The 17762-nt window shown below is 39.8% G+C and overlaps 1 protein-coding gene across 4 annotated transcripts in view; it reads left to right on the top strand.

The window, feature by feature from the left end:
- LOC134826354 (breakpoint cluster region protein-like) overlaps positions 1-17762 on the top strand; it is a 29655-nt gene that overhangs the window by 5459 nt on the left and 6434 nt on the right. For 2 of the 4 annotated variants that reach the window (XM_063838692.1, XM_063838693.1), the window contains exons 4-14: positions 11655-11772; positions 12311-12412; positions 12629-12823; positions 13254-13364; positions 13557-13640; positions 13845-13952; positions 14130-14358; positions 14480-14589; positions 16072-16206; positions 16359-16434; positions 16596-16666. In XM_063838692.1, coding sequence (XP_063694762.1) covers positions 11655-11772; positions 12311-12412; positions 12629-12823; positions 13254-13364; positions 13557-13640; positions 13845-13952; positions 14130-14358; positions 14480-14589; positions 16072-16206; positions 16359-16434; positions 16596-16666 — 1339 coding nt within the window. Of the gene's footprint in view, positions 1-2804; positions 3006-11654; positions 11773-12310; positions 12413-12628; positions 12824-13253; positions 13365-13556; positions 13641-13844; positions 13953-14129; positions 14359-14479; positions 14590-16071; positions 16207-16358; positions 16435-16595; positions 16667-17762 lie in introns of those variants that run through there. The other 2 variants (XM_063838694.1, XM_063838695.1) reach the window with 2 other exon arrangements.

Genomic DNA, 17762 nt, shown 5'->3' with positions numbered 1-17762 from the left:
TGAGATTTAGTGAGATTACTATCTGGCTAAGGGTGTGTCTCCTGCCTCGTGAGATTTAGTGAGATTACTATCTGGCTAAGGATGTGTCTCCTGCCTCGTGAGATTTAGTGAGATTACCACTGAGATTTAGTGGGTATCTGGCTAAGGTTTACAATATTAACTGTAAACACTTAATTTTCTGACGAAATCTGATTGTCCACAATTTTACATCAAGAACAAAGTGCCTCAACGTATAGAAATGCACGTTATTCAGATTCTCGTAATGCTTCTTCTCATTCCAAACATTCATAATTCATATGCCAACCAAGGATCGACCGGGACCGCTTTTTTGGCCGGGCCCGGGACTGGAAAAAAGTGCCGGGACCGGGAATAAGACCGGGACCGGGATTAAGCCAGAATTTGGACCGGGATCGTAGCTAACAAAAATGTTACTTTCAATATTCTTTGATCTTATAATGTATAATCAATAATGGTGTTAGGTGCAGTATTTAAACAATGTGCTATGTCAGCAAGTTGGTTGATCAAGTTGGTTGATATTGGATTTCTAAAATATTCTACATTTGATTTTAGCGTAAAACATACTTAACTTCTGGTATTTGGTTATCCGTATCTATTAGAGTCCGAGTAGCCGTCGCGTTGTGGTTTATAAGAGCGACTCTTTACCTACAAGGCAATCTCAAGCCGCCAAAGAGTTCCTGATCTCCATTGCCAACATCAGTTTATGAACGACTGCAAATAAAATGCTGCCAGCTGGCTGTGTTTTACTTGTGTTTTACCTGTGTTTTACTTGTGTTTTACTTGTGTTTTACTTGTGTTTTACTTGTGTTTTACCTGTGTTTTACCTGTGTTTACCTGTGTTTTACCTGTGTTTTACCTGTGTTTTACTTGTGTTTTACTTGTGTTTTACTTGTGTTTTACTTGTGTTTTACTTGTGTTTTACTTGTGTTTTACTTGTGTTTTACTTGTGTTTTACTTGTGTTTTACTCGTGTCTTACTTGTGTTTTACTTGTCAGAATGTCGGAATGTCGGAGAAAGCCATGTTAAAGTATTTAATTTTTCAACACACGATTTTGGACGTTTTGTTATTGTAGATTTGGCAGTATCGAGATAGCCCGACCACTGGTCCGCGGACCACTGTCTGCGGACCACTGTCTGCGGACCACTGTCTGCGGACTGCATGAGCAGAGGAGTTAGCAAGACCTCCGGCATCAGAAGATGCTACAGGGTCATGAGCAGCGCATGATATACCAGCATGCCTCTTGTTGCAGAAAACGCAGAAGCTTGGGTTGGCTCTGGAGACGATGAGGGTTTTACCAGCTTAAGTCCACTTGTCGAGAGGTGAGATAGGTTTGCAGATAGGGTCGCAGGGTAGGGCTGAGTTCATCCGTTTCGTTTTCTCTGAGACCATAGTTGTAGTTGTTCAAGAAGGAGTTGATGATAGAAATGATTGATGCAGTCTGATAATAGTTATTCTTTATATATTGCATGATGTGAACTGATCTCGTAAGGTTGCTTAATCGTTTAATAAGCCTTGACACCACCGCTGATTGGAATTTGCGTGCGATGATGTGAACCCTGCTTGATTCAGGGGATGATGTGAACCCTGCTTGATTCAGGGGATACTGTTATTATACAGTAATATGATCTGGTAGACAGTGGTCCGCAGACAGTGGTCCGCAGACAGTGGTCCGCGGACCAGTGGTCGGGCTATCTCGATACTGCCGTAGATTTCAATGAATCAATGTGGCCAAGCTTTTACTCGCCAGACCATCCCTGGCAAGCCGACATTGCGAGTGAAGCGAGCCCGCTCCAGCAAACTGTTGGGAAATGTTGTGCAGGAGTAAGCATCTTCATTCTAGCCAACTCAGAAACTCAGATCACAAACCTTTAAACGATTGTGGGAGCTGCATCTCCTTTCGGTATAATTTACAGAGAGCTTGGTCCCCACTCAGGGAACTTGCGTGGGATTTATCACTACAACGATATTAACACACGGTATCTCTACACGTGCACATTAAAACTATCAACATTATAACTTAAATGGTACTAAGAGTTGAAAAGTTAAAAACTGAGTGATAAATTTGTGCGGGTAATTTCAGTTAGGTATGCTTGCAGAGCGATACATTTACGCAGCAGTGTGTAAGTGACTTGGGTGATAGTTAGTATTGTATAAGTGAGCTGGGTGATAGTTAGTATTGTATAAGTGAGCTGGGTGATAGTTAGTATTGTATAAGTGAGCTGGGTGATAGTTAGTATTGTATAAGTGAGCTGGATAACAATTACTATTGTATATGTGGGCTAGGTGACAGGTGCTTTGTTTATGCGAGCCATGGGTGACAGTTGTTTTGTACGGCTGAATCCAAGTTAACGACATTATAATGTCCCTTCAGTTCTCAGAAACTTTGACGCGTTGTCTTAGCGACTAAATCCAATACAATCATACAATAAATAACGTCCATCTTCAACAACTACAGCAGCAAAATAACAACTTTAACCGAGTCCATTATCAACACTTCGTCTAAAAGTAACCGTACAGTTACAAGCAAAAAAGGCACTCCTGCGCTACAGTTGATGACAAGGCAGGTATAGCAAGATAGCAAGTAAGGAGCGAAGGTTAGAGACGGCGCGGACACCCGAGTTTATAGCGCAGCTGGAGAGAGCGAGAGAGAGCGAGAGAGAGAGAGAGAGCGAGAGAGACGCGCGTTATTTATCTGTTGGGAGGTGCTGACAGGTCTCAACACTCGAGGTCACCTGACTTGACGGGGATAGCATTACAGTTTACACCTCCCTCGCCTCACTCCCCTCCACTCCGCAATAGTTGCCTTTCCTTTGCGAACAACTTCTACCTGCCCCCGTCTAACTTTGTTTTTGTTTTTGTTTCTGTTTTGAATTAGGATGAGTACGTTGCGGCGGAGTTCGACCACTGCGTCGCTCTCCGCGTTTTTTGACTCTCGGAGGTCCCTGTCCGCTCTTGCTCGATCTTCTATCCGCAGGCACACCAGCAGGTACAAATTGCTTTTTTAGTCACGTGGTTTTGTTATGTCACGTGTTGTTGTCACTCAAGTTGAGGTTGAAATGGGTTGATTTGGAGCTGTGGTGTCTATCGAGCTTGCATGTAACTGGACTGCACAAAGTTATCATATAATTTATAAAACTGAAGAAAATGTCATACGAAACAAATAGATGATACCTCGGAATTTTCGAAGAATAAATGGTCATCTTGTAAATATATGTCGCCCCTAAATGTCTTGCACAGTTCAGCAGCGTATGTTATTGTTAGAATGTTCTAATTTGATATCGAACCAATTTTAATCAAGGATTGATCGGATTCCTTGGCAGTTATTTTGGAGTGCGTTGTGCACACTGCACAGTCGCTTTGATAGATATCAACGCCAAAATTCATTGTTCCGTCAATCGAACCTTAGTTAATTAAGAATTGATTGAATTTCTTGACAGATAGTTTGATACTGTAAATTCAGCTAAATAGCTGTTGATGATGCCTTGACAATACAGTTCTCGTATTGTCGACTTTTAATTTCACCGCTCTCCGCAAATTTGATTGCACTATGCACATTGAACTGTACAAATTTTCTTGTATTTGAAAATCCAATTAATCAAATACTCCTCCGGTGCAGTTTTTGATTTTCATCTACATTGACCTTGTCTCCTCCACCACCGAGCATATGTGCATAATTTTCTCCGAGAGTCGGTGAGGTAATAGCAACAGTAATTGTAGTGATCGTCATTATTTATCTCTCATCAATAGCGATTGCGGTAATGAAGTTACATACCAATGTGTGACTCTCCCAAATAATATTCTCTCACCAAATAATATCATCCTGATACCAGCAATTTTGAAATCAAAACCACACAAGAGCGTCAGGAGTGGTTTCTTGGGAATAATATTGTGCGCTGAAACAGTGGGTTTAGTAGGATAGCCCCGCCTCTCACACGTACATTCAAATACATGCTAATCTGACCATCTGTGTAGATCTCTTTAAGAGAGTCGTCTTCAGACCGGGTAATATTAATAAGCTGGTAATAAGCTGGTAATAAGTGGGTAATAAGTGGGTTTGATAGCTCCAGTAAATCTTCACAGCCTCAAGATTACATCGCCTTCAAGTGTCTACCCTTTATTAAAATTGGTTTGCTCCCTTTTAATTTGACTGCTTGTCTTTATTAAAATGGCTACAAGGGGTTAAGTTGTTGGTTGTGGTCTAATGGTCAGAGCTACAAGGTCAGTACTACAAGGGGCTAAGTTGTTGGTTGTGGTCTAATGGTCAGAGCTACAAGGTCAGTGCTACAAGGGTTAAGTTGTTGGTTGTGGTCTAATGGTCAGAGCTACAAGGTCAGTGCTACAAGGGGCTAAGTTGTTGGTTGTGGTCTAATGGTCAGAGCTACAAGGTCAGTACTACAAGGGGCTAAGTTGTTGGTTGTGGTCTAATGGTCAGAGCTACAAGGTCAGTGCTACAAGGGTTAAGTTGTTGGTTGTGGTCTAATGGTCAGAGCTACAAGGTCAGTGCTACAAGGGGCTAAGTTGTTGGTTGTGGTCTAATGGTCAGAGCTACAAGGTCAGTACTACAAGGGGCTAAGTTGTTGGTTGTGGTCTATTGGTCAGAGCTACAAGGTCAGTGCTACAAGGGGCTAAGTTGTTGGTTGTGGTCTAATGGTCAGAGCTACAAGGTCAGTGCTACAAGGGGCTAAGTTGTTGGTTGTGGTCTAATGGTCAGAGCTACAAGGTCAGTGCTACAAGGGGCTAAGTTGTTGGTTGTGGTCTATTGGTCAGAGCTACAAGGTCAGTGCTACAAGGGTTAAGTTGTTGGTTGTGGTATAATGGTCAGAGCTACAAGGTCAATGCTACAAGGGTTAAGTTGTTGGTTGTGGTCTATTGGTCAGAGCTACAAGGTAACATTTACTGATCTACAGAGATATAAAGCTATAACGTATTGTATGCTTTGTAAAGTATTCACACAGTTCTACTGCCTCTCAGCTGCTGGCTTAAACTAAGTTTTATAGTTTATAGCACAAACACTTAGAACACTTTGTTCTTTGACCGACAGACGGCTGACCGTATACTCGCAGCATAGCAGATTAGCATCACACTATACCACAAATCTTATAGTCCACTCTTCACCGTACAGCGCTACAAGTTTACACTCCACAGTTCAAAGTACAGCGCTACAAGTTTACACTCCACAGTTCAGTTTCACAGCGCTACAAGGTTACACTCCACAGTTTACAGCACAGCGCTACAAGTTTACACTCCACAGTTCAGTTTCACAGCGCTACAAGTTTACACTTCACAGTTCAGTTTCACAGCGCTACAAGTTTACACTCCACAGTTCACAGTACAGCGCTACAAGTTTACTCTCCACAGTTCAGTTTCACAGTGCTACAAGTTTACACTCCACAGTTTACAGCACAGCGCTACAAGTTTACACTCCACAGTTCAGTTTCACAGCGCTACAAGTTTACACTCCACAGTTCAGTTTCACAGCACAGCGCTACAAGTTTATACTCCACAGTTCAGTTTCACAGCACAGCGCTACAAGTTTATACTCCACAGTTCGGTTTCACAGCACAGCGCTACAAGCTTATACTCCACAGTTCAGTTTCACAGCACAGCGCTACAAGCTTATACTCCACAGTTCAGTTTCACAGCACAGCGCTACAAGTTTACACTCCACAGTTCAGTTTCACAGCGCTACAAGTTTACACTCCACAGTTCAGTTTCACAGCACAGCGCTACAAGTTTACACTCCACAGTTCAGTTTCACAGCACAGCGCTACAAGTTTACACTCCACAGTTCAGTTTCACAGCACAGCGCTACAAGCTTATACTCCACAGTTCAGTTTCACAGCACAGCGCTACAAGCTTATACTCCACAGTTCAGTTTCACAGCACAGCGCTACAAGTTTACACTCCACAGTTCAGTTTCACAGCGCTACAAGTTTACACTCCACAGTTCAGTTTCACAGCACAGCGCTACAAGTTTACACTCCACAGTTCAGTTTCACAGCACAGCGCTACAAGTTTACACTCCACAGTTCAGTTTCACAGCACAGCGCTACAAGCTTATACTCCACAGTTCAGTTTCACAGCACAGCGCTACAAGCTTATACTCCACAGTTCAGTTTCACAGCACAGCGCTACAAGCTTATACTCCACAGTTCAGTTTCACAGCACAGCGCTACAAGCTTATACTCCACAGTTCAGTTTCACAGCACAGCGCTACAAGCTTATACTCCACAGTTCAGTTTCACAGCACAGCGCTACAAGCTTATACTCCACAGTTCAGTTGCACAGCACAGCACTACAAGCTTATACTCCACAGTTCAGTTTCACAGCACAGCGCTACAAGCTTATACTCCACAGTTCAGTTTCACAGCACAGCGCTACAAGCTTATACTCCACAGTTCAGTTTCACAGCACAGCGCTACAAGCTTACACTCCACAGTTCACAGCCTACTCTTCACATTTCACAGCACAGCGCTACAAGTTTACACTCCACAGTTCACAGCCTACTCTTCACATTTCACAGCACAGCGCTACAAGTTTACACTCCACAGTTCACAGCCTACTCTTCACATTTCACAGCACAGCGCTACAAGTTTACACTCCACAGTTCACAGCCTACTCTTCACATTTCACAGCACATGTATTATACTAAAATTCTGAATAACAGCTAATGTTGTTAAAAACACAATAGCGCTGTCAAATCTTTGTCTAAGGAAGTAAAGTAATATTATTATCTCCATTATTCAACAGGCTTCTTTATAAAAAGCAACATCTCTGAGATAATTTAAGTCATTATAATATACCAATTCACCGCTCAATACTACTACAATACACGAGTCTTTCAAAGACCCTCTCTCTTCCCGGTGTCGAGTTTCACACGAGTTCGTGTGTACCTCTCTGTATATCACTTAATAAGATACCTCGGGGCCTCTCTCTCTCTCTCTGCGGCTCGCGTGTGTAAGGAGTAAGTAGAGGGGTGAGTACAATGGTTCCCCCCCACACACACACACTTGTAACGGAACAGGATCTCAGGTTTACTCCGTCTTTACTTGGTGACGTCACAGCTGTAACTTAAGTTGGGATTTACGATATAACTGTTGACCTCTGCAGAGGTTGTCGTGATGATATAACGCCAGCTCTCCCTAAATTACAAATGTATTGTTGTAATGTATCTGTTGTGTCATCTCTCTCTCTACATGTGACGCTCCACTTGTAACTTCTGAAATGTAGTCAGACTTTTCTTTAGCTTCACTCCTCAGAGAGTGTCACACTTGTTTCAACGAGAGAGAGAAAAAAGTTAAAATAATCCACGCTCCATGATGACAATTGACAATCCTTTGCTACACGGTTAAATTGTCCCACGATCAGAGGCTAGATATTGGAGTTTATAGAAGCGCGGCAGGGACGTCAGAAAATAGCCCGGATATAAGTGAACTAATAGTTTTGAACCCATAATTTGGGATTCCAGTAACCAGTGTTAGGAACACGTAGACGCAGGAAGAATCCTTGCTGGCGCTCCACTTAGAGTTTGTATGCTTTGTATACTGCTTCAGACTAACTTCCAGGCTGAAGTATGTGGGTGCCGCTAGGAGTTGTAATTAAAATGAACTTGTGCTCTGACAGGGTTGTTGCCGAGCGTGTGTGTTTACAGCGATTTAAATTTGTGTAAGATATCTATAAATATCAACTATTAGCGCTTGCGAAACCACATTTGTCGACCATGTGAGGAGACACATTCTTGATGTAGTGGGAGTTAGTAAGTTACTCATGTTTTAAGTAGTTGTAGTAGTAGTAGTAGTAGTAGTAGTATTAGTATGTTAAGATATGACGTCAGGAATGTTAAGATATGACGTCAGGAATGTTAAGATATGACGTTAGGAATGTTAAGATATGACGTCAGGAATGACTAATGAGTAATGGATTCCCAAACGCACGTTATCCTCAACGTTTATTGAAATGTGAGCATCTTGTTCACAAAGAAGGCAGACCGCGACCTCTAATGCACAGATCTTTCCAAGAAAGCCTAGCTGCGACGGTGATTTGTCCTTTTAAAGCACAGCCATGAGTAGGTCTGTTTCCCTCATATCGTCTGAAATATAATTCACCATTTAATTTCAGCTGCACGTTAGAACGAGAAACCAAACATTTTTAAATGCTTCCTCGCGCCCCTCTGACGCAGTTTATTCGTTCTAAAGCTGCACGTGCAAAGCTTTACCGCTGTAGTATAATCGTAATTAAACCATGGGAGTTGTCCCACCCATTATTTTTGATGGAGTATCTTGCCTACCGTTTACTGTTTTACTACCATATAAGGTAATACATACAGGGCTTATAGACTGTGGTGTCAACATTTTTACTTAGCGTCGCTGTATTGCTGGTATTGGTTTTAAAGGTGAGAACTGTGTGTTTATTAATTAGTGTACCGCAACATCTGGCCAATATTAACGCTCCATCTGGTTAATTGTTGATGTGGTTTTATGATGTAGTGACTTTAGGCGATCTTGGATCTGCTCAATAAATTAAATTCAAAACTCCTAATGGTAATTGTAGATAAGAACTAAGGTATTAAGTGGTAAAATGTTTAATGCGACTTAATTTCTTTATTAACTTAAATTCTCCTTTTGTCTGTCGAAGCCCCTAAACTTAAAGTGCTACCGTCACAATGAATTGTCGTCACTCGTCAATTTAAGACCTCAACTAAGAACAGATTGTTTGTTGAAAATATCTGTAGCTGTGCGAAACAACACTATTTTGTTTGAATATCATTGATTTCGCCGAACATTATCACTAGAACCACTGATAACGGTTTGTAACGGTACTGTTCGGCAAAAGTCGATAGAAAACCTCTCAGACTCAATAAGGCATAACAGCGTCTCGCCACTTCACTTCTTCGTATTCTAATATAGCATATGATGATATGAATATATTTCTATTGAATATAGCATAAAATGTTGATATTTTGGACATAGTTGGCGGTAAACGTGAGATGTTCGAGTAGTCAATCCCTTTTGATAGAAAATCCTCAAAGACGGTCATAATTGTAGGATATGGTATTTTATTTCGTGAATTTGATCCAAGCAGCCTGAATTCGTTTTGAGACAAAATTTGGGGTTTCATCCTAGATGGCAGTTCCTTAAAGTACAGTCTGTGGCACTGTGCCTGCGGGTATGATTAGTGAACTTTTCCTTTTTATACGTGCCACATCCCATTTCTGTTACGTGCTCGCTTGATCTTATTTAATTTAAATCCTTATAATTTACGTGAGGAAGTAGGTACATTGTTGATATAAATGGTTCCTGCAAGCTGTCAAGAATAGTATTTAAGAAATCATATTGGCTTCTTGAAACTGATATTACCTATCCAGCGCTAAGAGCAGGGGCTAAGTGCAGTTTTATCGCAGCTTTTTCAGACAGGTAGCTGTCAAACTGTGCCAAACGACAACCGATAATCAAAGTTTTCACACCAAATTAGGTAACAAGTCGGCTTCAAAGCGCATATCTGTGTCAATTATCATTCTAATTATAATCAGACCGACCACTTACGATTGGATGATATTTTACCATGACGCATTACACAGCTTCGGCAAGGTAGACACATTGATCTTCAGAATAGAGGGAGTATAAAACCCACAGTTGTAACGTACTGTGTTTTAAAACAGAGGCAAGGTTTGGTATTTTTCTGGGTTCCCATACTCGTTATCACCGTGCCAAGTGTCTAGACTTTTGTAATTGCTTAATGGCGATAATTACCTGAGACTTTGCCCTATTATAGATATACTTTACATAATATGAAAACAAAGTAAACGTATGGAAAAAGTTGGTGTCCAGGCGGACATCCAGATCTAAAAACTGATTTGTCAGGTTTTTACGATTCAGCTAGTGAGGTATTTATTTAGTTATTTGTCTTTCTCTCTAAATGTGTCTGGGTAGTTGATTTGTGTCAGTATCTTGCTTGTCTACGAGCTAAAAATAGATAAATATGTGTACGGTGAAAGGTAGGAACTCTCCCAAAATCTATATTTACCAAACATTGAGGAATTCCGTTTGTTCTCAAACTCAAGCATATATTTATTGCAATACAGTACTTTAACAGTCTATTAAGGCAGTCAAAAGTGTAGTATGCACATTCCTCCCCAGTCTGTTGACGGCTGGATATTGTTATATTATATATTGGATATTGATTTTCAGTCTCTGTTCACCCCTCTATAACGTAGTCATTATCCTCATAACGTGGCCGCTCTCTTACGAGCTATCCATTATCGCACTGTCTACGTGATAGTGCTTCATTTTAACAACCTGAGAGATCCTCAGTTTTATTGTTGAGTTATAAAAGATTGCCGAGGAAAGTTTTTAGAGTGACTGTCAAGATTGAATGTAATGAAGATTATCGTACATGTAAACGGAATACTAAACGTTTATTTTGACTGTAATTTTATTCTGGTTTTTATGGAAATAGCCATGAACCATCGGGTCGAGATTTTTACACTTCCAGAATTTGACCAGCTGCCATGAAACATAATTTAACGTTCAAGTTCATTTATTATGTGGCTTCTATTGTGTTAAAGTGTATTTCAACCCGTACTCCATAGTGCCATACTGAGTATGTGACTGGTTATCATGTTTATAACACATTTCACTATGGTTGTCAGAACTGGGCATGATTTTAGTTACAATATTATTTGTGAACTACTCTGATATGTAGAGTGTCCAAGATACACGCTATACATGCCCGCTTAAGGAACGGTTCGAAGCATTTGGTGTGTTACGCTCCGTTGGTATTGATTTGATTGATATGGAACTTTTGCCTAAAGGCACCTAAATGCTTTACGACATATATCAGGCTAGATCGCAATTATGTAGGGGCTGAAATAAGTCATCTATTTGAGGACTTACCCTCATTTCAGGGGATTCCATGTTTGTTGAAACAGTCTCAATACCACGTGACTACCTAATAAGGAGTGTTATTTGATTTGATTATTTCTAGGCAGCGGTTGGATCGTCAATTCATTTCACATGTTATAACATAGTTACTCCCGGCTCTCCGCCCAAAATACTGCAGAAATAATGTAACGGACGAATCAGGCTGTGCCGCCCTGGAGCCACATATCAGAGTTCCTTTTTAACGGGGTGATGAGCATGGAGCAATTAGCAACTTTGCTGAGCTCGTGTCATTCTGTTTAACTGTTCCCGTAAAAGCGAATATACGTACTGTATACCGGATACCCGCTTCTTGCTGATCACCAGGTTTTTAAACTTTGCGCCTGTGACCTGTCATGTTACCCAGGGCTATAGCAGGAATATCTCTCGCTTTGCGTCCATTTATCTGCCTGAAGTTATCCAAATGCTGAGTTAAACTAGTGTCTGTCAAATATGGTGAAATTCAGAGCAACCTGAAGTAAACACTCACTTGAGAAATGTCACTTTTGGTACGCGCAACAAATCTTACTGTAATAAAAGTTGCTGCGCGTTAAAGTTGTCATCACAATTTTATTGCGCGCATTTTAGTTTTAACCACATGATACTACAATATCACGATTGCGTAAACATGACACTTCTCTGATCTATGAACGTCGTTCATTGAACGACCACGATAACTATCGCGTCTGTCGTCAAATATATATCAAAATCATTCCCAGGACGAGCTCATCGTCAGTCTCGACAAGAAGTGAAAAGTTGGGAAAAAAGGTTCGCAGCACAAAAGGAATGATACGCAGTAAATCTTCAGTCTTTAGAGACGAGGATTCTCTAAGCCAGGTACCCGAGCTATTTGCTACTATTAAATTTCATTTTGCAGTGGTTATACTACGCAAAAGAGGAAATGTAACATTTGTATAGTTGATTTCCGTTTAAATTGGTCCAGTTAGGGATCATTCACATAATGTTAAAGCCGCTTATGGTGGGGAGGATTTATCGAGCAAATACGGTTGCTGACAAGGGATGGATGTCAAGGCCTTTCTTACGTAAGCATTACAGCTATGATTCCTTGGCTCAGAATGTTGACTCAACATTATGACATCTCTATCTCAACTGAGAACTGTCCACCATCACTTGAATTTGTTCGCGTCATTTCGCTTACGTATATCTAATTAACCATGAAATAAATATGAAATTAAATTGATCGAACTTGAGAGTTTATTCTGAAATTAAAGGGGGTTTAGTAAATGCAGAGGAATATTTCTCGACGCTGACAGTTCCTAAAAGATGGGATGGAAATATCTGGAATGGCCAAAAGTTACTTAAACGATCACCTGTTGCCTCTAAACAGGAGGAAACTTATAATCCACATTTTCAGGGGTCCCTATTCAGTTTTGATACTGTTGATAAACTTGTGGTGGTAGAAAACTTCTTAAATTTGGAGCGCAGTTATGTGGACAAGTTGAAATTATTGGTCGAGGTAAGCAGTTTTACTCCGAAATGTTTAATAATTTAAAAATATTTACACCGTCCTTTCCTACTCTAAAAATTCAATGTCCTTCTTAATTTTCAATTTTTATTATCATTCTTAAAATATTTAAGATTCCTAAAACATAAGTTTAATTATTTTGTGTAAGGTGTTACCAGCCCTCCTGAGAAGTCCAGCCAACCGCTAATCGCCTGTTAATTACCTCAGAAATACGAACAAGCACTACGAGAACACTCCAAAGACTCGCTCACACTTCGTCACAATGTTAACACCGTCTTCCACCACCCCTGCCACCTGCTCATGATTCACAAGAGTTTCCTTATTGCTGCCCAGCATCGCGTCAAAAAGCAGGCGTCTGGCAGTAACGTTCCTATTTTGTTTGGGGATCTCTTCTTGGAAATGGTATGCTTCTCTTCACCCGTAATAATATAAAGCAGTAATAGGATAACTGCTAAATTTAGCTATTATATCTATAGTAAACGTTGTATTGAAAGGTATTTGTTTCTCCTTGATTCAGGCTACTGAAACCTAGATTTACTATAGGCTACTTGATAAGCTAGTGATAAACTAGTTTACCGCACAGAAACCTTTCGTTACCTCATTAGGATTACTCAATTTAGCCATCACACTACTGCTACGAACTGATAAAGCTCCCTCAGTATAGCGACTTAACTGCTTTGCAAGCCAGAAAAATGTGACAGTAAGGGTTTCAGATACTAACAGTTGGGTGGTAACCTAGGTTACAACTGTCATAAGTCCGAACTGTTACTAGTCTTAGAGGAACATCCACGTCACTACCATTTACAGTGAAGTGTTATTGTAACTGTTTCAGGTTAATCAATTTAAAGTCTATATTGAATACGCTAAAGATTTTCCATTCAATATGGAGACATTGTCTACAATAGAATCACAGTATATTCAGACTAAAGAACTTATCGATAAGGTATGTCTTAAATGTTAGTTATTTGCATTTATCATTAGAACCAGTCGAATTAAAGTAAGTGGCTTAATATTTTCCTGAATTATTCTCCATAAAACATTTTGTCCTAATAGGGTAGTCAAATATCCAATACTTTACCGTCGGGCCAACTGGAAGCTGTAATTATTCTATATTTACCACGGATCTATTTATTAGATCGGTAAAGAGGTGGAGATATCGTTGCCAGACTTGTTCCATGTTCCTCTGAGACAAGTTGAAACATATCAACACCTCATATCTGTAAGTAATCATCACTCCTAGGTGTTAATTAGGATTTAGTATCTTTCTGATGATCACACACAAAATAATAATATGTCAAATAACCAAACTGTAATAAACACAATAATGATGTTTTTTTCGAAACTTAATTCTTATCAAGATTTAACTAACGAGTGTTAAAAAAACCTATCACAAGAGCAAAATTCCGAGATTTTATCTTGTCAGAATGTCCGACTCCAGCTCCTTGGGGGAGAGCCTAGCAGTGAAGCCATTATCCTGGAGGAGGCAGAATATAAATTAGAAGAAATTACCTCAGTGATTGACAAAATAATGGTTTGTACCCATTCATAAGTCTTTAAATTGGACTAGCATACTAGTCGCCTTTTAGATTTGAATCGTGTATTGAAAACTATATAATTTAATTCTAGATCGATCTAATTCATATTAAATGCCCATGTTTCAAAAGTTCTGCAAATTGTTAAAGCTGTTAAAATAACTGTTACTCCGTAGGCTGAGGTACGTAAAAGGACAAGAAGTAACAGAAAGAGAGAGCTGATACATAAGGGCATGATGGCAGGTCAGAACGAGAAGGGAGCTCTCAAGATGAGATATTTGTTTCTGTATAACGATGTGCTGATTTGTGCCAGGATGCCCAAAACGTCCGATCACGCCAGTTTATATTTACCTAAGTGGTACCTTCCACTGTCGGACATCCTACTTCCACTTACTCATGACCCTGGTTAGTTTTTTAGATTGTGATAATATCCCAGATTTTTACGAAGCATTTACTTTTTCAGCTCTAAAATTGTTAGGTTATTCATTATACATCCGTTGTGTTATAGTTCTTCACATCATCACAGGGAAACTCATGGATACCATACAACTAAAGCAGTTGAAAGTAAAGATAAGAGAACTTCAGAGGCTATTAAAAGAAGAAGACACAAATGTCATTCAGGATGTTAATAAAGGCGTAAGTTGAAAGTTCATCATTTTTATTTAACTGAAAAATCAATTTCTTCCCGATCCATGACTCAAGTACCGAAGGCACAAAAGAGTCAAGGACAAGGTTAGCGAACGAGGTTTTTATGGTATATGGTAGCTTGCGACCGTCGTACGAACGAGTTGTCGCTCACGTTTCTATCTCCGCAAAGTTATTTTGCGCGACATTCTGAATTAAATTATTGTTGGTACGCAGCGCTGAACTGATATGATCAAGTAAGTCGTTAATTTTCACCATGTACATATCCCACTAGGCACTAATTTATGGAATTGAAGTAGAAGATATAATTTAGTGGCGGTCGGCGGATATGTAAATTATTTGTTCTGTATTTCGAGTTAGTATTACTATTATGCACAGATTTCAATAAGCATAGGGTCGCATAGAAATATAAACAAGGAATTAGCTGAGCTCGGCCAGTCACACCGCCATATCTGCAATTTGCATGCTTATGGTACGGCACAAGCACGTGGTAGTCGAGTGACGTAGTCACGAGACATGCCCCCGTGACACAGCACTCTGTTGCAATGGCCATTCACAAGCGTCTCAGAGTAAAACCGGTTTTTTGAATATTTATATGAGATTAAATTCACAATTCACATCCTTATAGTTCTAGAGAACAGCACGGGTCAAGCATGAAGTATCATTTTAAACGTTTTAAATTAGGGTAGATCGGAAAGGAACTACTTTCATAAATTTGAACAGGAAATTATCACCAACAATAATTTGAAAATATACTCAAGTTTTATTTATCAAAACTACCTGGTAAAGCGGATTTAAATAAAGCGCTTGTTTCACTCCTAATAATTAAGGCGACTAATCATTCCTTAAGAACAAGCACCATCAACCAACACACGGTTTGATGCAGGTGTAACGGAAACTGACATAATTAAGAGGACCAGACACAGGAGCGTAGTCACGAGACGTAATGGATGAGACATCAAAATAAATGAAAATTCCTGGCACAAAAAGATCAAATAGGACCGGGTCCTTGCACGTTAATCCTCTCAATCTCACCTCAAAACTCAATTAAAAGATCTGCCAAAAAATGCGTTACTCAATAAGTTGTTTGGAGTATACAAACAACTTATTGAGTAACTAAAAACCGGTTTTACACGTGCCCACAAGTAAGCATCCAATGAAATAGAGGAAATATTTCAAGTTATGGAACAGCTGTCGGAACTCGTGCCTTTGGCACTCGTTGCTCCAGCAGTTCCATAACCTACCTTATGAACACTAAAGCCTGGGGTCGCCAGGTTATATGGAATGTGATAAAATACGCCATCACTGATCGGGAAATTGAGCGGCCATCCACAAAAGAAAAGCGGCCGCATTTCTTGTTATCAGGGCAATCTACAGTAACTTTTGTTCGAGGGTCATGCTGAAAGCCTTTTGGTTAGCCATCTCCTTTATTGATAACAAGAAAGGTAATACAAATATTTTATTATTATTCAGCCTGTTTCGAAACGGATGAGAGGTTTTAAGAAACAGCGGAGCAGACAACTGAAAGACTCGCTTAATGACAAGATTGAAGAATACCACGTGTTACATATGAACCTCCCCTTCAAAATTATTTCCAAGCGAGGAAAGGTTAGTAACAATTTTATAAAGAATGTAACTATGCACTAGGTCATTAGAGAACAGTCTGTGCAATAAAATTCTTTGGTTTTGTCATCGACTTCCAGTTCATCGCTGTTAAATGCAAAATAAAATAAATATCCTAAATCAATCTCGTGTCACAGATGTACACAATGCACATGCACGGCGAGAAAGAACGAGACGAATGGATGAGGCAGATCCAAACGCAACTCAACAAAGGTTCCGATAACTATAGAGTTAACAACTGCACGTTTTTGAACTTGTCTGCTGTTTCACTTCTCCGTCTTCTCCTCTTTGTCCTACTTCCCCTTGTTACTTCCCTGCTAGATCATCACTTTACTGTTAACTCTTTTCTGATATAATAACTTACCTTTTCCCAGTTCCGGCCTGCACAGCAAACATCAGTCTTTCTAACGCGGAGGTGGAAAGTCTGTTGGAGAGATATACCAAGGTAAGTGTTCCGAGTCCGGTTCTCTCCTGTTGATATAGTTACACGGTTACCAGGTTACAAACCTTGCTGTTACCAAGACTCTTTATCATAGTTACCCTGTCTGGTTATCGTGTCACGTGTCTGGTTATCCTGTCACGTGTTTTGTCGACTTCTTTAGAGTTTATATTTTGTCGTAGCCTAGTGTTACGATATTATATGTTTTAGAGTGTGTGGGTTCATCTTTTGTAACTTTTCCTTATTTTGTGATTTTCATTTAGTGTCCCTTAAGTTTTGGATCTGGGCCCATTTAGTGCACTGGTGCCACGTTTAGTATTTTAACATTTTATTATTAGGCAGCTCGTTAACAGTTGTAAACCATTTAAATTTGGTAAAATATCTTTTGTCTGGCTGGCTCGTGTCCAAATGTGAACCGACCAGTTATGAAGTACGTTGCTCCAATCGCTTACTGAGTTAGTGAAACTTGCACACTGACGGGGCGTGTCTCCGTAAATTCTCAGAATCACGTACTTTTTTAATCAGATTAAACTCGCGGAGCCTGTCAGAAAATAATGAACCCTTCCTAATATAAGAGTGCATTTTATCTCCAGTGTGTATCTCGCTAAATTACTAATTAATAACCAAATTAACGTTGACTGTGTAGAATTGAGCAATAAAAATCGTACATGACCTCCGGTAACTGTGAAGGTTTCGCTAATTGATGTTGTAAAGTTGGGAGTTGTCACAGTCACACTTTCCCACTTTGATTTTACAGTACTGTGCTCCTGCTAATTGCAGTCAGTAATCGATCTTTCTCTCATCTATTGTTTCCAGAGAGCAACTTGTCTTTCGATCTTGGCATTGTTCGATCCGCCTACAGATGAAAACTTCAAAACCAGACACCGAAATTACTGCTTATGTCTTAATGTCTCGCTATATCGGGGATCAACATTTCTTTATGACTTATGAGTAAAATGAATATTTTACTTTGATCCCTAGCTGACTAAAAACACTACTTTTCATTAGGCAACAATTTCTCTAAAAGACCTAATGATCCAATTAGAGTTGACGTATTTTCACGTCACAAACTCTTTCTGACAAAATTATAGTTTATTAGCAT

Source organism: Bolinopsis microptera, chromosome 2 (assembly GCF_026151205.1).
Source record: "Bolinopsis microptera isolate Bmic1 chromosome 2, MBARI_Bmic_1.0, whole genome shotgun sequence".
Taxonomy (NCBI): Eukaryota; Metazoa; Ctenophora; class Tentaculata; order Lobata; family Bolinopsidae; genus Bolinopsis; species Bolinopsis microptera.
Note: the sequence above shows the minus strand (reverse complement) of the source record. Positions and strands in the feature narration are given on the sequence as shown.